Source organism: Martes martes (genome assembly GCF_963455335.1).
Source record: "Martes martes genome assembly, chromosome: 3".
In the NCBI taxonomy this organism is placed as follows: Eukaryota; Metazoa; Chordata; class Mammalia; order Carnivora; family Mustelidae; genus Martes; species Martes martes.
In genome coordinates, this window is record NC_137890.1 from 163,533,700 (window position 1) to 163,555,612 (window position 21,913).

The 21,913-nt window shown below is 42.1% G+C and overlaps 1 protein-coding gene across 1 annotated transcript in view; it reads left to right on the forward strand.

The window, feature by feature from the left end:
• The window catches only part of AP1S3 (adaptor related protein complex 1 subunit sigma 3), a 55,271-nt gene extending 37,889 nt beyond the window's left edge, over window positions 1–17,382 (forward strand). The window contains exons 2-5 of the mRNA XM_080798049.1: window positions 1,785–1,963; window positions 3,973–4,081; window positions 11,351–11,488; window positions 17,031–17,382. Of these exons, the coding sequence (XP_080654175.1) occupies window positions 1,785–1,963; window positions 3,973–4,081; window positions 11,351–11,488; window positions 17,031–17,066 (462 nt within the window). The 3' untranslated portion in view covers window positions 17,067–17,382. The remainder of the gene's footprint in view (window positions 1–1,784; window positions 1,964–3,972; window positions 4,082–11,350; window positions 11,489–17,030) is intronic.
• Window positions 17,383–21,913: the final 4,531 nt, after the last annotated feature.

Consider the following 21,913-nt stretch of genomic DNA (forward strand, 5'->3'; position numbering starts at 1 on the left):
GTTAGAATGATTGTTGCCCAAAAGACAAAAGATATAGTGTTGGTGAAAATGTAGAGAAAAGGGAACATTGTTGGTGGGAATATAAACTCGTGCAACCATTATGGAAAACAGTATGGAGGTTCTGCAGATAATTAAATATAGAACTGATGTGTGATCCAGCAACCCAGCTTCTGGGTATATTTTTAAAGGAAATGAAATCAGTATCTTTTTTTTTTTTAAGGTTTTATTTATTTATTTGACAGAGAGATCACAAGCAGGCAGAGAGGCAGGCAGAGAGAAAGAGGAGGAAGCAGGCTCCCTGCCAAGCAGAGAGCCTGATGCGGGACTCGATTCCTGGACCCTGAGATCATGACCTAAGCCAAAGGCAGAGGCTTAACCCACTGAGCCACTCAGGTGCCCTGAAATCAGTATCTTGAAGAGATACCTGCACTCCCAAGTTCTTTGCAGCATTATTCACAATAGCCAAGATATGGAATTAACCCAAGTGTCCATCAATGGATGAATGGATAAAGAAAATGTGGTATATATGTGTGTGTGTTGTGTGTGTGTGCATGTGTGTGTATGTAATGGAATATTTTCAGTTATAAAAAAGAAAGAAATTGGGTGCCTGGGTGGCTCAGTCAGTTAAGCGTCTGCCTTTGGCTCGGGTCATGATCCCAGGGTCCTGGGTTCAAGTCCCACATCGGGCTCCCTGCTCATCAAGGAGTCTGCTTCTTCCTCTGCCCTTTACCCTGCTCGTGCTGCTCTCTCTCTCTCATAAATAAATAAAATCTTTAAAAGAAAAAAAAGAAAGAAATCCTGTCCTTGGTGATATCATGGGTGAACCTGGATGACATCACGCTCAATAAAATAAGCCAGACAGAGAAAGACAAATAGTGCATGATCTCACTTACATATGAAGAGGAGTCTAAAAAGTTGTAAGTCATAGAGGCATATAGAGTAGAACCGTGATTACCAGGAGTGGGGAGGTGAGGGAAATGGGGAGATGTTGGTTGAAGAGCACAGAGTTGCAGTTTTAAGATGAGTAAATCTAGAGATCTGCTGTTCGTGATGACGACTACGGTTAATTACACTGGGTTGAATACTGGAAATTTACTAAGGGAGTAGATTTCAGGACTCTATCACATATACACAATAATAACCGATGTGAGGAGATGAAATATTAATTAATTTGACTATAGTAAACGCTACTATAGATAGATGTAGATTTGATCACTCTGTTGGACTCATTCAATATATACAATTTTTATTAAAAAAAAAAAAAAAGACTGAGAATGTAGCCCCTTTCTTGCTTTCTCACCCTTTTCTAGTGCTTTATCTTCCTTTCCTTCCCTTCTCTCCCTTTTCCCTCTATTGTCGTTATGTTGCCATAGCTGTGATATGGAACTCGGGTGTAATTTTTAAAGTAAACTCTTCTGCTGTTTTTAACACTTTATTTTTGCCTTGTGAAGGAAAATTTTATTGTTTTCTCAATAAGAGTATGTAACTCTCTTTCTCTGTTTTTTTTTTGCATCTAATACATTTGTGAGTCCAAAAGGGAATAATTTTTTAAACTCATATCTTTCCCCTCTAATGTCAATAAGTCATGTTTGTGATGCACACGTTTCCTTGTTCTTGGATGGGTTAAATGTAATTTTCAGATGAGATAGTTTCATACTGGTGAGAACTTTTTCATTTGTGCAGGATTATCATTGCTTGTAAACCCTGCCATTTAATTTCCAGTGTCAATGTAGAATGATTTAGCTGATCAAGTTCTGTTTTTCTCTGTCCTTTGTTTGTTCTAGATACATTTCATATTGCTTTTCAGTAGACAGGGGAAATTACGGCTGCAGAAATGGTACACGACTCTCCCTGACAAAGAGAGGAAAAAGATCACCCGGGAAATTGTTCAGATTATTCTCTCTCGTGGTCAGAGAACAAGCAGTTTTGTTGACTGGAAGGAGCTAAAACTTGTTTATAAAAGGTGTGAGTAACTGTCTATGAGATCTGTCTTTCTCATTATTGCTTTGGATTGTTTAATCCTGAACATTTTTTATTACAACACTAATTGCATCACTTACTGAAATCTTTGGAGTCTGGAGCCCAAATATTTGTACCAATAGACTAACAGAAAAAGAGCTCACATTTATTGAAAGGCTTTGCTTGTGCCAGAATGGATTCTAGGGATGTGATCTACATGTGGATAATGCAGTGCATCAAGAAATAGCCTCTGGGCACCTGTTACATTTCCAGCACCTCTAATGACTACGGATGCCTTAACAAACAAGACGGGGACCAGAGCTGCTCTTAGGGAGCGTACTCATCGGTCAGGCAAACAAAACCCTACCCGTTAGTAACAAATGCTGTGGGAAAAAATGCAGGTGAAGGTGCTAGAGTGATGGGCAGCCCTTATTATTGCTATTATTACTCATCTTTGCAAAGGAGGAAACTGAAGCTACAGAGAGTTTCTAAGTAATTAGTCTTCAGTCACAGGAACTAAGGGGCAGTTGGGAGAGCCAGAATTCAGATGCATGTCCTTTTGGCTTTTTTTTTTTTTTTAAAGATTTTATTTATTTATTTGAGAGAGAGCACATGAGTGGGGGTGGGGGAAGGGCAGAGGGAGAGGGAGAAGCAGGCTCTCTGCTGAGCAGGGAGCCAGACTTGGGGCTTGATCCCAGGACCCTGAGATCATGACCTGAATTGAAAGCAGATGAGTCACCTGGGCACCCCTCCTTCTGGCTTTAAAACCTATATAGTCTCTCATTATTGCACCTGCTTGCTATAGCAAGACTGTACTGGCAAGCAACCTCAGTTTATGGATAAGGAAAGTTTCCCTGAGAGGTAAAGCCATTTTGCCCATAGGCCCAAATAATTGATGTCTAAGCCAGGACCAGAACCCAGCCGAATGCATTCAGCATCCTACTGCCACTTCCAGAAGCAAAATGCACATCGGGAAGGCTCTTGCAAAGGGCGTTTCTAAAACCCGAAAGGCAAAAACAGAGGCAACTTGGCAGGCTGTATTTAATGGAGTAAATTACCAGGAAGTGCCCGGGCGGAGCTGCTGCTGCCGGGTCCAAGGTTAAAGCTTTTAGTACGAGCATCCGGAGAGATGTCAGTGAAGGCGCCTTTTAATAAGCATCCCAGGGACAGCAAGGCAAGGTCCCAGGAAGCACTTGTCAACAAGAAGCTTGTCCCTCTCTACTCTCTGCCTACTGGCTTTTAAAACTTTGAGTTCATTAGTGATTTAAGCCATTGTTTAAAGAATAGGCTTTAACAGTTCTCTCAACAGGTATTTGCAGTGCCTGAGTACATCATGGTGAGCAAGGCAGACTCGGCACATGCCCTTGGGAAGCCAGTGACCTAGTGGGGCAGAGACAGGCCGTGAAATGGGCAATGAAGAGCACTAGCTTCTCTGGTGGGGGAGGCTCAGGAGTGCAGAGCCCGGCATCCAGCCCAGTGTGGGAAGTTAGAGGTTTCCAGGAGGAAAGACATCCAAACTCAGAGCTAAGGGGGGGAAGTCCACGTCAATCACACAGGTGGGGGTGGGGAAGAGGATTCCGGGCAGAACAAAGACCCTGGAGGGCGGACTGGATGGGCTGAGAGCGGGTCACTCACAAACAGAAGGAGTGCAGCACCATGTGAGATGAGAGCTGGGGTCAGAGCCTTGAGGTTTAGAAAGGACGCTCACAAGCTGGGAAGGGGTGTGAGCAGGCACCCCCATAACTGTGGGCCGAGGACTCCGTCTCCCTGATTATAGTTCCTCAGGGTAAAACGGTGTTAAGAGTCTCTCATGTAATTAATCGCCCAATGGCCATGCCATTTTTATATATTCTCTTTCACGTATTGGGAGGCTATTGGACGTGACCCATGATGGCTTCTTTCTTGGATTTGGATGGGAGGAGCTTCGCATATTCACTGCAGAAAACACCATCTTTGGGGTATTGGATGTGTCATCTTATTTTACTTTTCTTTCTTCGTGTTTTTCCTTTCAAGGTATGCTAGTTTATATTTTTGCTGTGCTGTAGAAAATCAGGACAATGAGCTCTTGACTCTCGAGATCGTGCACCGTTACGTGGAGTTGCTGGACAAATACTTTGGAAATGTGAGTGCTGTTCTGGTCTCTTTGGAATCAGTCCCTATTTCAGCTCCTACGTCAGTTCTGTCTTTATCACATTCCTTCCCTCTCTCAAGTCTAAAATATGAATTGCATTTGCACAAGGGTCAGAATACGAGGCATTCTTCCCCTTTCCGTGGTTCTTTGTAAACAAAGGAGCCAAAGCTTTCAAGAGGCAGGCTGTGTCTCTCTGTCTTCAGACCACAACCACCGTGGAGAGCTCGTTCAATGAATGAGAATTTATTTGTGCAGGGTTCCTTGATATCTTCCTCTTCATTCTTCATCGCCTGTCATCTCTCTTCTATTTTGACTTTTTAATCCCCTCTCCGGCTTCTTTCAGTAAGCTCTGAGTGTTCTCTAATATTATTTATACATAAAAAAAATGCCAAACACATACACAGGGAAACCAAAATCCTTTTCCTTTTCCTATTGCTATTTAATTTCCGTGCATTTACTGCCAAGTAATATCCTGCATGAGCTGCCCCCATCCTTAGAACTCATTCACTCTTATGGCTTGGGCTCCTCCTTGAGGGTTCCCAGGAAATCATAAAGGTACCACAGGCCCCTTCCTAATGGTCAGCACTAGGGATGCTTCTTCAGCCTTCCCCTGACCTCCCTACAGCACCGGAGTTTTGTTCGTCCCTGCTCCCCTTTCTTTTTTTTGCCACAACCCTGAATTCTGCTGGTTCTCATCCTGTTTCTAACGGCTTGGTTTCTGCCCCGAGCTCTCTTCCTGCCCCTGCCCTTTCTACTCTCCTTGTGTGTCTGTCTCCCTGCCTGCCTTCTTCTGGAATCTGTGACCAGACGGCTCTCTTTCCCTCTGCCGAGGACGGTCTTCTCTGGGCTTCTCCCAGCCGTCTCCGTCGAAACGTGTCAAGAACTAAAATCATCTCCTGCAAACCTGTTGTGTGTTGTGATTGAGTTGATTATGTCCCAGGAGCCTTCAATGCTTCTTTCTTTCTTCTTCCTCCACCCTTTGCTAAAGGCTGCCTTTGTCTGTTCAGACGGGTCTGCAAACCATCTCTTTCCTTCCACTCTCAGCAGTACAGGCTTACCTGAGATACCAGTTTTGCTTTTGCCTGAAACCTCATCGCTGGCCCTTTGCACCTCTGGGCTTGTCTCTGCTTCCCTTTCCTGCCTTGTTAGTTACCGTCTTCCTTGCAGTGCATGGATGCAGGTGACGGTCGTCCTCAGCCACTTTCCAGCATCTATACTGAATAAAAGCCCAGCTTCTTAGCCTGACGTTTAAGCTTTCTAAACATCAGCCCCAGACTGCTTCTCCAACATTCTCGCTGTTCTCTCTTTTCATCCCTGACATGCTCAGTGCTCCGGCGACATAGAACAGCCTGGTATCATCCTTCACTTGTGCAAGGTTTGTAGGAACACCAGACCGTAAGTGTCTCGAGATCATGACCTGGCACTTAGTTGTTTGATTTTTTCCAACACTTGTGAGTCACTCTGGGGCAGATTTTAGTAAATGTTCCAGGAACATGCCAGCCAGTTCACGGTCTTAAGAAATAAATCATTGGATTTGGAATATATTTTCTCTCAGTCAGGTACCTTCCCTGCTCCCCAGCTCACTGAGGATTTCTAGTAAGTGTTGTTGGGAGAGTTTGCTTCCACAGGACTTTCTGTGCTCTGGTCAATGGAATGAGTAGCATTTGCAGTATTGGGTGGGGTTTTATCTGATTACTTGCAACTATTTCCACAAGGGTGAGTATTTGAAAGGCTTTTGAAAGAATTTTCTCTCCCTCCTTCCCTTCATCCTTTTTATTCCCCTTTATTTCCCTTTGTAAATGACGTTAGAAGATGACCTTAAGTGTTGCTTGGGAGATTTTAGGTCGTTGGTCAGTATAGAGAGTAAGATAGCCAGACCATTTTTCTTTCTCTTTCTCTTAGCTCCCCATGTTTACTTTCACTTTTTAAAGAGAGATTTGCAAGTGTATAATTGCATGTTTTTGAACATGGGATTATTTAATTTTATGCTTTCCATTATTCAAAGGAAGCCTGACATTTTGAAATCCACTGCAACCTTGGCCTTTTGTAAAGGCCTGAAGGTGTTTTCCTGAGCCCCAGGTTTCCCGGGACCTGCCTTCTGTCCTTAATTTCTGTACTCTGGTTTGATCTGTTGTGTTTTCCTAGATTTCCCCGACTGTGGTAATGCGAATGGGGGTTAAATTTTGATGTCAGTCTTATCTGACCAAATATTAGATATTTCAGATCACATTGCTTTCTTAAGAGAATCTAAATCTCCTTCACCAAAGCTGAGTGAGCCCAGTTAAGATATAAGGAGAATCAGAATGAATTCCTATTTCTCTAACATTAATTTTTCATCCTATTTTGGCCTACCTTTAGAAGCTCTGTCTTTGCCATGGACCAAAATTTAATTCACTAAAAAATTCAATGAATCTTTTATTAAGCTAAGAGCAGCTAAGAGCAATTCAAGGCTATCTGCCCAGTAGGTGTTCAGTTCTTATTAATTAACTGTGATGAGCAAAGCCTACCAGTACCGATTCTCATTGACATCGTCTCAGGAATAATATATTTCTCTTTGGCTCTCTTTTCCTCTTTTGTTAATCCTGAAGGTTTCCTGGAATTCTGCCCTTAATATTATTGAAGAGAAGACTTTGTACCAAGCTTCTCTTATAACACTGGAAAATATTATCTTCCTATGACAGATAAATCAGAATCTCTGGCTACTAATTTATGTGTTTTTAGAGCATTTTTCAATTCCAGGGAGATTTACAAGGATTAACTAGTTAATCTTTCCATCTTCAGTAAACAGCATTAACCCCAATTTACTGAGGCTAAAAGGAAATACCCCAGAATCTCCCACTAGATAAAGGTCTGTCTGAGGATTTAGGCACCTGCCATGTTTTCCCATTACAGATGACAGTGCGAGTTTTTGCAGATGTGCTCAGAGCGTATGGGTGTTGCTGTTCCAGAGAGGTTTGACCTTGACTTAGGAAGTTTTCTGGGAGGAAGTGGAGGACTCTGAGTCCTGCTGGGTCTTGGTGTCCACTCATCACTCACTCACCAGACCCATGATTTTGGCTGGGGAATAAATCTCTAATTGACATATAAGAAAAATAACACTCAAAAATGTTAATAGAAATATTTACTTTGTGTATCTCATGGGGCTGTATTGAGGATGAAAGAGACAGTGTAATTAACAATACTTTTTAGGAACTGTCAGTTGCTACGTTGTTGTGTCTTACACTGTAAGTATTGTGTGTCTGGTTTTATACATTTACTGTATATAATTTAAGCTTTTTGTATTTACTTTAGAACAGAATTTAGTAAGAGAAAGTTCTTAGACTCAGTCAGAAGTATTTAGTTATTGAATTGCCAGAAATAATCTTCTGCATCATGTATTCTGCTATACGAGTAGACCCTCAGGCCAGATTATAGTAAAGGATAGGCTAAGAGATCAAGGGTAAAATTAAATTATCACTGTTTCTGCCTTTTATAAGCTTTTCTCCAGAATACAGATAGACCAGAAATGAGAAAAAATCCTAACAGACTCCTGCGTTTATAAACACAGAAATTGTTTGTTTTTTGCATAATTAGATGAAATGCAGTCATTTGAGCATCAAGGGCATCTTCCTGATGTACTGGGACAGTACCCTTGAGGTGGACTCACAAGTATTTGACTAATTGGTCTGCATTTGGTCTAAGGTGCTCTGGGAGATGCTTCCTGTTCCTACTTGTGGCTATAGTAAACCCTTAGGGTTAAGCTCAAAGAATAACCATAGAAGGAGCATTTTGAAGTTGCTGTATACAAAATAGTTGTTCATTTGTAACACTCTCTATAATTACAGTAGAATTTATGCATCTGTTTCCTTATGTTCTAGAGATAGTAATTGAAGATACATGTAGATAGATAGTAATATGTAGATAGATAGTAATTGTAGACACAGTTGCCTGTGTGTGTGTGTGTGTGTGTGTGTGTGTGTGTGTGTGTGTGTGTATCTGGCTTTGGGTGCCATGTTATTTTATTCCCATCCCTCGAAACTAGATGTAGTAAATTAATTGCCCCATGGCTGCTGGCCAACCCTACAGGTTGTCACTCTGAGAGTGGGGTTTGAGATGGTCCTAGAGAACCAGAGAACTTGCATTAGTATCTGTCAAGTTCATCTTGCAGGATTCTGATTGCTGGTTTCTCCTAATGAGGCTCCTGTCCGTCTCAGATTCCTGGTCTACACCTGCCTTGAACTTTGAGGTTCCTCAGCTCTTGCTACTGTAACTCCTGACTTCCTGCCTCTTCTGACCTCTGGTAACTGCTTGCTTCTCCTGCCTTCTCTAATGAGCATGGATGTCTGATCTATTGTGCTTTCTTTTTGTTTCTCTGTATTGTTTAAAATTGCATTTTTTTAACATATCCTTCTAGACATGTACAGTTTTATTTTTAAATGGGATTGTATTATGCATATTATCCTGCAACTTTTTCTTTATTTTTCCCCCATGGCCATCTATGGAAATCTATCTCATTCTTTCCAACTTCTACATGGAATTTCCATGTGATCGCGGCAGGCAAAGATAGACTGTTGAGGGATGAGGGAAGTAGCTCTAGATATATACACCCACTTGTTGATTTACTTACTTTTTTTTTTTTTAAAGATTTTTATTTATTTATTTGACAGAGAGTCGCAAGTAGGCAGAGAGGCAGGCAGAGAGAGAGGAGGAAGCAGGCTCTCCGCTGAGCAGAGAGCCCGATGTGGGGCTCGATCCCAGGACCCTGGGATCATGACCAGAGCCGAAGGCAGAGGCTTTAACCCACTGAGCCACCCAGGCGCCCCTTGATTTACTTACTTGACTTTGCTTTCTAACAAATGAGACCATGACCTTTGCAGATGAGTTAGGTGAGTTTTTCTGAGCTGGCCATTTATGATAGCGGTATTTACCTAACTGTTTACCTTATGGAGTCTGCAAGTTTATTGACCTAAATCTTAAATATATGGAACCCTTTGCTAAAATGTTGACATCCATTTTATGTAAAGTTATAGCACTCAGTAGCATCAGAGAATTGTTGATCTGGGAAGCCGTTAATTCCCAGCATCGTAGAAACAAGGCCTAAGTGGTGAGTGACTCATTTATCCTACAGATTTGTATTGTGTCCTGTTATGTAGCACTAGGTACCAGGGATAACGAGATGACTGATATGATAAGGTCTGTGCCTGAGCTCACACCAGTGCTGGTGGAGAGATTGATCAGTCAGCATGTACTAGTGCCCACAAGATACAACAGAACACATAGCAAGTGGTGTGACATCCGAATGGGGGAAAGAGGCTTTGGTGGAATCATTGTGCCCCTGACTTTTGAATTTGGCCTTGAAAAATGATCTTAATTTTGCCAGCAGAATAAAGAAAGGCCATCTAGGGGCCATCCCAGGAATTGCTGGGATGGGCAGAGGGGAAAGGCAGGAGAGTTCCTGTGAGTTGGTGGAGTGTGGGTGTAGCCTGGGTTGAGTGCTGACAGGGGCTGCAGAGAGCCTGCCCCAGCTGGGTGCCCAGGAGTCCTCTATGCCAGGCAGAGGAACAGAAGCTTCGTCCTGAGTGTAAGACCCCACACAGGGGAGGAACAATATTGCAGTTCACTGGAGTGTTAGTGGTTGTTGGCTTTGGGTGGGGATGGACACCACCTAGAAGGTCATTGTCTCTTAATGAGAGACGCTGCAGGTCTGAGCTGTGGCAATGAATGGGGAGAAGACAGGAAGGGTTGGGATTTATTTACATGGTAGAATCAATTGGAATTGGTGACCAGACTGAGAGGGATTGGACTGAAGGAGGGAGAGGGATGAGTGGGAAGGGGAAGGAAGTTGGACCCGTGGGATGATTCGATTGGGCCACAGATAGAGGTTGCAGCTACAAAGCAAAACAAGGTCTACCGGGAAAAGAATTCGCTTAACCACAGTTTGGCACCTGGTGATTTGGGCTGAGGAATGTCTAGGCAGAGAGGTCTAATGAGCAGGTGGAAATACAGGACTCACTCCAGAAGGAGATCAGGGCTAGACACCTAGGTTTGTTAAGACACCCGCATGCCAGACACAGCCAGAGAGCATCCATGGGATTGTCTAGAATATAGGCAGGGCGAGGAGAAGAGGCTTTCATGAAAAACACCAGCATTTAAGCAGAAGGTGGGTCACTGGAATGTAAGCCACATGTAGCAGTGAGACTGGGTTTTGCTGATTATGTCCCAAGAACTCCATAAATACTTCCTAACCAAATGCGAAGTAGCAGGGAGAAAACTCATCCAACAAGTCTGAGAAGCATTCAACAGAGATGGAAGATAAGAACAGGCATTGAATGGCATTGCCAAAGTCAGGGAGTAAGGGAGAGAGGATTTTCAGGAAAAAGATTGCTGAAGGGTATCCGGTGCTGCTGGGGGGTTAAGGAGGGGGAAGGCTAAAAACTTGCAGGTGGAAACCTTCCAGAGGGTGTGGAACAGGAAAGAGAAGTGCTGGGGACTTGAGGAATGAGCGAGAAGGAGAACATCGGGAGGGCACCTGAGTGGTGCCCGGTCGGGGGATGGGAAACAAGCCCTGTTTGGATTATTGGGTGGGGGTTGCTCTTGCCACCTGCTTTACTTATACAGCAAAATCTGTCGGACTCTGCTTCGGTCTATGACAGTAATTCTTCCTGTGTGGTCCCCAGACCCGAACCAGTTACAAGTCCAGACTCTCAGGCCTCAGGCAGACCCACCAAATCAGAAACTCCTGGGCTGGAGCCCAAGCAGTGTGTCCCTCAGGGAGCCTTCTGGGTAACTCGGATACCCTCTAAAATTTGAGAACCACTGGCTTGTGACATGATTTTGAGAGAAAGCACAGCTGGGTTAATTTGCCTCTGAAGACTGAGCTTCCGAGAGCCCCAGAGCTAGGAGCCAGGATTTCTAGACAGGAGAGCAGGAGGAAGCAGGCGCTGTCCTCGGCCTGACTCGCCCTGGCGACTTGGCTTCTGTTGGTGCCCATGGAAATACGAGCCGAGCTTCCCGATGCCTGTCCCAAGTCGCACATTTCTTGTTGCGACATAAAGGAGTATTACTTAGGGACACGGTCTGCTGAAAGGAATGTGGTTTTACTTTTGCTAAAGGCCTGCGGTCCCTTTGCTCTGTTTCTCAGTCCTTCCAGTTCCACCTGGTGGTTCTGTCTTTGGTGTGCTGCTGCGTGGGTGTCACTGTCCAGACGGCTTGAGACGCTGACATGGGGTTTGCCCTGACATTCCCGCAAGTTTCTCAAAACATCTGTTTTTGTCCTACCAGGTCTGTGAGCTGGATATTATCTTTAATTTTGAAAAGGCTTATTTTATCCTTGATGAGTTTATAATGGGCGGAGAAATTCAGGAAACGTCCAAAAAATCTGCTGTCAAGGCCATTGAAGATTCTGACATGTTACAGGAGGTCAGTACCCAGTGTTGGTGTCACGGGGGAGGATGGCGATGGCGATGGTGAGGATAATGATGATACATACTGAGTGCTTCTAAGCAGCTTACCTGTTTTAACTCATTTAATTATCACAGTAACTCTAAGAGGTGGGTAGCATTTTTGCCCTCACTTTGAAGCTGAGGAAACTGAGACACAGAGAGGTTAAACAGCCTGCTTGATATCACACAGTCAGTAAGTGTGGAATAGAGATTTGAATGAGGATGTTGAGCTCCAGAATCTTTGCTCTATGTTTGACTGAGGAAACCTCACTGTCAAAAAGGTATCAAAAGCTTGGTGCTGTTTTTTTTTTCCCCCAAGGATTTTTATGAAAGGTATAAAAAGATTCTCATTAAAAAAAAAAAAAAAGATTCTCATTAAAATATCTGTGCTACCCTGGGAAAGAAGAATAGGAGTACATCGTTATTTCCTTTGCCAGGGATATTAGGCCTTTATTATTGAAGATGGCATTTATCATTTTAATTAAAATTTCTCACACCTCCCGGCGAGGCTGCATGTGTGCTCCTATTTGCCTAAATAAATTGGGGATACTGTGGCTTGCTTGCCAAGGTATAAATGGGCCCAGAAGCATACATGTGCTCCTGATTCTGTGATATTTTATGTAAAATACAGTGGGTCTTTTAGAAGCAGTGTAGATAAGCATCATACCCAGTAAGGGGACTCATCCACATCAGCCCCTTCCCTCCTGCCAAGGACACGGAGAAAGAGCACATCACCGCTCTGACCTTCGGCCGCCCTAATGACGTGACCCCACCCGCCCTGGAACAAAGCTGAATTCTGTCCCGGCTCCACCACCCCTGGGTCCTTCTTCCCGAAGCATCCTTGGGTCTTTCCACCTGCCTGTTTCACAGTAGCAGGTCAGGAGATCCCAGAGGCTCTTAAACACTCTCTTTAAAAAGTTGACATTAAAGCCATCCTCCCTGCCGTTTGAGAAGGAAGATACTGATTGTGTTAATAAAACAACATCAGGCATGGTTTCCAAGCCACTCTTTTTGGCACGTCTCTGAACTGATGACTTGCTCCTGCCCATCCAGGGGAAGCGGTCCTCAGGTGAATGGACCCTGAGGAGGACCTCTGTGGGAGCAGGTACCCCGAAATGTCTGCGCGTGCCTTTTAGGAGGCTGCCGCATTTCTTCCCAGTAGTGTTCTCCCCTCAAGAAATGCATTTAAACTTTCCGCTGTTTACTTGGCTCTCTCCAAATGCCACAGGAAGGGAATTTTACAAGGTACTTGAGAACTCAGTGGTTTGGAAATCCCACAGAACAACCTTTCTTAAAATATGCCGGGGGTTATTTATAATTTTACCCTCAGGGCCCAGACTGCGGAGTCTAAGCCTTACCAGAGAAAGGAACTTTTTAGCAGGGTCTTTGGCACTCGCAGTAATCAGAGCTTTTTGAATTGGGGCCAAGACACACCTGGGTTATTTTGGATTCCTCCTCTGTAAGAAATACATAGAGTTTTAAAGAGTTTGCCGTGCACCTGGTGCTGCGGGTTCCACGGAACGATGGGAAGCATGGATTTCAGGAGAGAGCCCTTTCACAGGTAAATGCCAACCCGTAGTTCATGTCCCTGGTGATCGAGTGGGAGGTCTTGATGGGTAGGCCTCAGGAGCCCCTCCATTGAGCCCCTGCGTCCCCATAGTGAGCAGACAACATCATGATTGCCCTCCAAATCTCTCTTGGTGAAATCACAGCACCTGCCGAATAGAGACTGCGTTATCAGCACTCTCTTGGGCTCTGGGTACTTCAGCTAAGTCATTGAATCAGTGAACCTCTGGGGAGCTGTTTGGGAAATTGATTGTGTCTATCTGATCAGAAACCTTTAGAATGAAGGAGCTCAAGTATTATAATTACATTCGGAAAAAGAAATGACTGCTTTCTTTTTTCCCCTGTCCTCTGGACCTAAGCACATACTTGTAGCTACTAAAGGTTAAGGGAGGCCTTTGTAATATTGCTTGTGCCTTTAGCCCCTAGAAATTTCCCCAGCTCCTACCTAAGAAAGGTTTCTTAGGATAGAAAAGCTGTCCTTGCATATTTTTTTAAAATTTTTTAAAGATTTTATTTATTTATTTGACACAGAGATCACAAGTAGGCAGAGAGGCAGGCAGAGAGAGAGGAGGAAGCAGGCTCCCTGCTGAGCAGAGAGCCCGATGCGGGACTCGATCCCAGGACCCTGGGATCATGACCTGAGCCGAAAGCAGAGGCTTTAACCCACTGAGCCACCCAGGTTCCCTGTCCTTGCATATTTGATAAGAAGATACATGGTCTTAAATCTCCAAATGCTCAAAGATTATTCTGAGTGTACTGGGGCTTGATGTTAGTGATACAGATTAAGAAGAAAGCAGTTTAATTGGTTGGCGGTGACTTTAGGAGGTGCCTTATTTTGAGGGTGACAACCTGTGGACACTGGTGTGGAGCGAGGAGGGAACAGAAGCTGAAAGGGGTCCATGGTACTCATTACCTGCAGGGGTTGCAATGCCTGGCATCACCAGCGGGGGCGACCGAGAGAAGAGGTTTCACCTCAGAATGAGGAGCGAGGGTCCAATAGGGTACTTCATTAGTTCAGGCAATAGGCTACCTCGCCTGTGTATGTGTGGATGCATGAGAAATGGCTAGGTGCACCCCAACATTGTCATCCTTAAAAATACAACCCATGTTAACAGCTAAGAGAAGCCATAGTGCAGTAAAAAGTTGCAGCACGTACAGTGCTGAATACATAAGAAACTTGGGGGTACAGGATGGATGACAGAAGGGGTGCTGAGGGACAGATTTGGGTCTTCTTGTGAATGGCCAGGGCAGAGCTCTTTAAGGTTGTATCAGCCTTAAAAGTCTGTTCCAACCTCGAAAGTGGTGAGCTCAAGAAAATACAAACCTTGTGTGTTCTTGGTTCATGTGACCTGGGGAAGAGCATGACCTAGAAACAGCAGTCTGTGCAGTCTTTAGCAGACTGAGTTAGCCAGCGGAGTGAAGCAGGCCCGAGAACGAGAGGCCAGTGGGCTGTGAAGCCAGTCAAGTGACAATTCCAGAGCATTTTGCTGGCCCAAGCCCCTTCCAACGCTGCAGGCTCATATGGCCAGATTTGCTAAGGTAGGATATCTAACTGCAAAGCATATGTGCCCATATAATGAATATATTATAAAGTGTGTCAGGTACTTAATGAACGAAAACCATACGCTGTTCTGAATTTTATGATATTTGTCATCTTTTAAAAATTTATCACCTGAGGGATGCCTGTGTGGCTCAGTTGGTTAAGCATCTGCCTTCAGCTCAGGTCATGATTCCTGGGTCCTGGGATTGCGTCCCACATTGGGCTCCCTGCTTAGCAGGGAACCTGCTTCTCCCTCTGCCTCCCACTCCCCTCACTTGTGCGCGCTCTCTCTCTCTCTTTCTCTAACAAATAAGTAAATAAAAACTTTAAAAAAATTATCATCTTGGGGTGCCTGGATGGCTCAGTTGGTTAAGCATCTGCCTTCAGATCAGGTTATGATCTCAGGGTCTTGGGATTGAGCCCCACATCAGGCTCCCTGCTAGCAGTGAGTCTGTTTTTCCCTCTCACTCTCCCTCTGTGCTCTCCTCTCTCTCTCTCTCAAGTAAATAAAATCTTTAAAAAAATTATCATGATATTTCTTTTCTCATTTTAAATAAACTTTATACTCAATTTTGTATCTGTATTTTTATATTCCTCTTTTTTTTGAGAGAGAGAGAGAGAGCAAGAGAGTGCAATCTGGGGTTAGGGGAGGAGCAGAGGGAAATCTTAAGCGGGCTCTGCACCCAGCATGGAGCCCCAATGTGGGGCTCGATCTCACAACCCTGTGATCATGACCTGAGCTGAAATTAAGAGTTGGACACTTAACCAACTGAACTACCAAAGTGCCCCCTTATGTTCCTTTTTTCATGGTATAAACTCTAGATGCTACAAAATAGACATGGATGGGCCCCAGGCAAATGTGCTATTCCTGCTAACTTTAAAGACACCCCCAGATTCTGTAAGAAGAGGTATAGGGCAAAGGTCTTAGGGTGTGGGCTTCTCTCGGCTAGTGCTCATCTAAGAGGTGTAAGAACTTCGTAGGAAAGTGTGGATGACTGGGCATAAGTATTTCAGCAGAGGAGCCCTGGAATTCTAAACAGAGCTGGTGAAAACCAGTCAGAACACCGGATTTCTAACGTTAGTACCTCGGAGCAATGTTGCTTAGCCATGGCCTTGCTCTGTGTGGCCCATGCTGATCAGCTTCCCTGGCAGGTGCAAGTGAATCAAGGTTCAAGCCTAAGAACAGGTTGCCGGTTGCTGATTGAGCTGACTGTGGCTCACACGGAAGAGGCAGGGCCATTACCCAAGTCTGCCCCCTTGAACTTCCTTATTGATTCAAGCCAGGAGCCACCGTGTTATACAAATATGTATGTTTACAATAGGAAAGAATGCAAGAGAAAGTCCATTTATCTTGCATAGTAAAGGGCTCGCAACATCACTGTATATTTTAACTCTACCTATAATTGCAAATCTGTCCAAACATTTTTTATTTTTTAAAGTACTGGAAAAAAATTATGGTCTTGTGGCATGTTAGCAAACCTGCTAACTGATGGGAATGAAGAAAGTTTGCATACTTCAGAGGAAAGCCGTTGTGAAATACATGGAAGAAATTCTTTTTTTTTTTTTTTAAGATTTTATTTATTTATTTGATAGAGATCACCAGTAGGCAGAAAGGCAGGCAGAGAGAGAGAGGGGAAGGGAAGCAGGCTCTGGGATCATGACCTGAGCCAAAGGCAGAGGCTTTAACCCACTGAGCCACCCAGGTGCCCCCATGGAAGAAATTCTTAAGAATCATAGTCTGTTTATCCTTTCTATCTTGCCAATAAGTGTAAAAGGATGTTTTGCACAGAATCTATAGCAGTACATATGTTCTACAAATACAATTGAGATTTCCCTAATACATGTGCCTGGAGGGGGTGTTCATGATCATTTCAGTAGGCACATTTATCTGAAGTCAACAGTGATATATACTGGCAGCTGACGCTTAAGTATTTTTCTTATCCGACATTCTTTTTATGATCAAGCTCAGCTTTTTCTCTTTTGAAAGTTATTTAGTCCCAGCCATATGGAGATGTATGCAAATTATTCTCAAACTTTGAACCACCGTTCTTGATCAGAATGCAAAGATTTATGTCCATACATGTTTCAGGAACTTCTGTTTAGGAACAGCAAAAAATGAGTAAGTAAAATAATGAAAAAAAGGTTTCACATTTTTTTTTTAAAGATTGTATTTATTTATTTGACAGATAGAGATCACAAGTAGGCAGAGAGGCAGGCAGAGAGAGAGGAGGAAGCAGGCTCCTTGCTGAGCAGAGAGCCCGATGTGGGGCTCGATCCCAGGACCCTGAGATCATGACCTGAGCTGAAGGCAGAGGCTTTAACCCACTGAGCCACCCAGGCACCCCAAGGCTTCACATTCTGCTAAAGGCTATGGTTTAAGGGGTAATTGTTCTAATTTATTGTTGTCTTTCAGACAATGGAAGAATATATGAACAAGCCTGCATTTTAGCTGTGCACCTACTTGAAGAGTCCAAGGGCTATGCACTGGGTGCTTGTACATGAGCAATGCCTGGCGTCCAGTTCCTTGACAGAGCTCCTGGCATCATGCCAAAAATAACCTAAAAGGGATTCTTTGTTAACTAGCAAAAGGTTGTTTAACATATTTATCATTATTACATACCTGTATTATACTGTATATACCTACTTACTGTAGTCTGGATGTTCAAATAACTGCTTTGTGACTCAGTTGACTGAATATTTGTTTTGCAACATTTGAACTCCATGTGATATTTTTAAGCTAATTTAAATAAATGTTTTGCAATATGTTTTTTGTTGCATTTGATCCTCTACTGACAACTGAAAACTGTATTGTAATAACCCATGATTTTGAATGTAAGATATATGTTGTATAAATAATTCTTTTCTAAATGTTTAGCTTTTTAAATTGTGTAATAATTCCAAGTCACGTTAAGAGTTCAGAGTTCATACATAATGCTAGGCATTTTTAACATACTTAGTAAAATGTAATTTCAGTCCAGATACAATGTATCTGATTTTAATGTCCTGAATTCATTTATTTTTTCAGGATTGGAATTAAGGAAAATAACCAAAGACAATAAGGGACTTAAATGGTTTTGATGTCTTGGAAGCTGCTATCTAATTGAGGTTTTAATTTTACCTTTTAGTTGAATATTAAGGGCATTCCGATAAGGCTGTGGTTCCTACAAACTCTGTGTATTTATTAAGGATTTGAGACGTCTGGAGATACAGTGTCTATGACTTCCCTTACTATAAAAATAGTATAATGAAGACTAATACCAATAGCAGTTATTATTATTGCTACTATAATTTTAATAATTTTTGAGGTTCCAAGCCCTCCCTGCTTGAGAGATTTTGCTTCAAATATGTTTTAATGTATGTCTGCTGTATTTGAAGACTTACTGTTTATTAGACTTACTTAGAGAAATGACTATTATTGCAGCCTGTATGGTAGATGCTCTTTCCTTTTTATTTCCTCATGCCCCAGATTTTGCTGCTGACCATGATTATTGTGTCTGTGTTGCATTCATGCTTCCTGGAATGAAAATTCTATATACCCAGGTAGTAAATGTGATCAGGCATTATAAGGAAATAGCTCATACCCTGTCTTGATGTCCCACTTCTGATGTTGTATCTGTGCATTTTTAGTGTTGGTTTTGAGGCCTGGTATCATTCCTTTCCGAGTAGTTAGGGGCCGTAGTGCTTTTCCTATGAGAAGAGTGTGCTTGCTGTTGTATTCTGTCTCTAGAAGATCCTATATGGTAGATCTTTAGGGGACATGATGGAAAAAAAGTCCTCTTTGGGGGAAAAAAATGTCCTCTTTGATTCATCTTGCCAGATAGATTTGGGGGAAAATAACAAGATGAGACCACAAGAACAGAAGAAAAAATTGACCAATTCCTCAACAGAGCCATGACTAAAAAGAAATAACTCAGATTAGTAAATGAAGGAATTATTGGGCTTTTAGTATCTGATATGTACTCAGATTAATCATGTGATTACAGTGATGGCATCGGGTTGAAGTTTAACTGTCATTTTTGATTATTTATGTTTATTTTATGTCTTCAGATTTGTGGTTTTGCTTTTTTTGTTGTCAATATGGTGGAACTCTGTTTTTAAAAAGTTTTGTAGAGATGGGCTTTATGTAAATCAACACAGTTTTTCTGGTTCTTTTGAAGTTTTCCACCATTTGGTGGTGAAGGTATTTATTCCTGTATTCTTTCAAATTGGATAATTCCATATTAGACACTGTTGAGCTGTATGTAGGGCTTTCCAGACTCCGTATCAGTGTCTCACCTAGAAAATGAACATAATGATACAGCACACTGTGTAAATTTGAGGGATTTGGGAGGCATTTTATGTGGGTCTTGGTGAAAATAATCATTACATTTTCTTTATATTATATAATTGTAATAAAACTACCAAGTGAAAGATAAATATAAAATTTGCATAAAACTTACAAATAAAATGTTTTTAAATTTTTTAATGAGAAACTTGAGTGTACTTTTATGAATATAATTATTTTTTAACCCAATTTTATGCTTGAAATTGCTACCCACTCTTCCTGGTGAAGTTCCTTCAGCATGATCTCTTTATTTTCTTGGTACTTACCATCCAGGAGCAACTTCACGAGCATGTGACAGTGGATGAGAGAAGATTATTTAATGCCATATATATATATTTTTATATATTTATAATTATTTTATATTATTTATATATTATGCATTATTTATTGTATTTATTATTTTAAAATTATTTATTTGTTTGAAAGAGAGCAGTGTGAGAACATTGGTGGGGGAGGGACAGGGAGAGAGGGAGAAGCAGGCTCAGGGAGCCTGATGTGGGGCTCTACGCCAGGACCCTGGGACCATGACCTGAGCTGAAGGCAGACTGAGCCACCCAGGCACTCCCATTCAACCACATTTTGATAACCTGATCTCTTTGCATGTACTTAGTGATGCAATCATTCTTTAAATCTAGTAATTTCTTTTCTTGCATGAACAAATGTGAAGTTGGCGTTTACTGTGACAAAGTAAGTGAATCTTCACTTCATTCAAACTCATTTTCCAAATCAAGTCTCCTAAAATGATGATAAAGCCTTTTCATCAGCTGTTCTTCTTCTAGAAATTCCTCTCTAGGATTCATGTTGTTTGTAACATCACTATGAAACACCACTATGAAACACTAAGGCTTAATCAATGAACTTTGTTGGTAAATGTTAATGTATTCTTTCACATGGTTCCTGCCCTTTTGGATTAAGTCCAGTCAGATGCTCTGGGATGTAAGTAAAATAAGCCAGTGACTATTTTTCAGTAATTAAAGGGAGGGCCATTAAATTTTTCTTCAATTCTTGTTTTAGATTTTGACAAACTTGAAAAAACTCTTTTCATAGACAGTGTACTTTGGTATCCGACAGTGATAATCTGTTTTGTGACATAGAGCTAAAAACAGGAAGGACTATAACAGCTAGGGCTGTTTTAGCTTCACCTTTTTTTTTTTTTAAAAGTAGGCTCCACCCCCAGCATGGAGCCCAGTGTGGGGCTTGAACTCACAACCCTGAGATCCATAAGGGATTCTTAATCTCACAAAACAAACTGAGGGTTGCTGGGGAGTTGGAGGTAGGGATAAGGTGGCTGGGTTATGGACATTGGGGAGGGTTTGTGCTATGGTGAGTGCTGTGAAATGTGTAAGACTGATGAATCACAGACCTGTACCCCTGGGGCTAATATATGTTAATGAAAAAATAAATAAAAATAAAATGTAATTAATGAAATAGAGCAGATTAAGTTGGAAGAAAATTCAAATCTTTAGCAGACAATCTCAAGAATGATAAATCATGAAGAAAAAACGAGACTAACTCAGTAGTTCAGAAAGTATTACATGTGCTGACTCTAATTCCAGCCCTCTGCCTTTTGTCGGTGTGTTCTAAATTCAAGATTGTAGGAGCTAAAATACATAATTACTAAGTATTTCTGAAGTGATTTTTTTTTTTTTTGAGGCAGCCATCCAAATACTAGTCAAATACAATTCCCACTGTTGTGAACTTTTTGAAATGGTGGGGAATAATGGCTTGATTTTTTTTTTTTTTAAATCTTTATATATGATTTTCAGCCATCAGTCTCTTTGAGCAAACAAGTGGACCTTTACTCACTGGTTAGGACCGTGAGTCCCAACTTACTGTTGGGATTTTTTGAGCCTTAAGACTAAGTATCATATTTGTGGTCAGAGCATCAAAATGGACTAGAAATTGGGGACCTCTGTACTGGTACTGACCATACTGCCGAGAAGGCTCATGAACTTGCCCTTTGGAATGGATGGAAAGTTAGAATCAGGATCTTGGAAGTGAGCTAATCTCTACTACTCGTTATACAAAGAAAAAAGAGGAGTCAGTGCATTAACATTTTACACTTTGATCAGGTCTCAGTGCTAAATCATTTGCCTAATTAAACCTTGTCTTTTTCAAAGGTGTTACCTCATGAAAGTATTTGATGAGCTTGTTTTCCTGGTATGAAATACAAGCCTAATGACATTTAAACATGTTTTTCACCCTTTTAGATGACACAGATGAAGTATATTGAGTGCACTTTGAGTGAGGGATGCCATTATAGGAGTAGAAAAAAACGCTACTGCTGGAGTATAGGAAAAGGGTGAATTGCCAGGTTTGTGTTTGTTGAATTTTGGAGGTGGAACTTCTTACATATTTCAGAGGAAAGGGAGTACAGAAGAGGAATACTTTGCCTTTTTTTTTTTTTTTTTTTTTGGCTAGTCTTGAATAAAAGGAGCTAATGATCTGGAAAAATCCTTGAATTCAGTGACTGCTTCCTGCATGTAGCTAAGATTTATCACTTCAACCCTCTTTGTACCTAACTATGAAAAGAAAACCTCTGCCTTTGGTTCTGAGCTGAGGAGTCAGTGTGGGATGAAACCAAACGCTGCTTGAAAAAACGAGGCAGATACCAGCTGCTCATCTATGAGATGGTTTCTTGTTTCCTCCTGGGCACACAAATGGACTTCATCTCCCAGCCCCTCCTCAACTGTGGTTTCTCCATGGTGAAATGACGGCCAGTGGAATGTGGGTTGATCTCATAGAACCCCCACGCTGCAGGTCTGGCTCATAAAACATTTCCACCCATGACGCTTCATTTTCAGTCTTTCCCTGTTATGGCTAAAGGAAAATACTCCAGGATCCAGAGAAGGCAGAGTCATGAAATGGAAGGAACCTAACAAATGCTGTCAGGAGGGCTAACTAGGTAGGAACAGCCACATGGGACCTTTCTATGTGACTGAAAGAAACAATTGTGAACTGAACTCCTATGG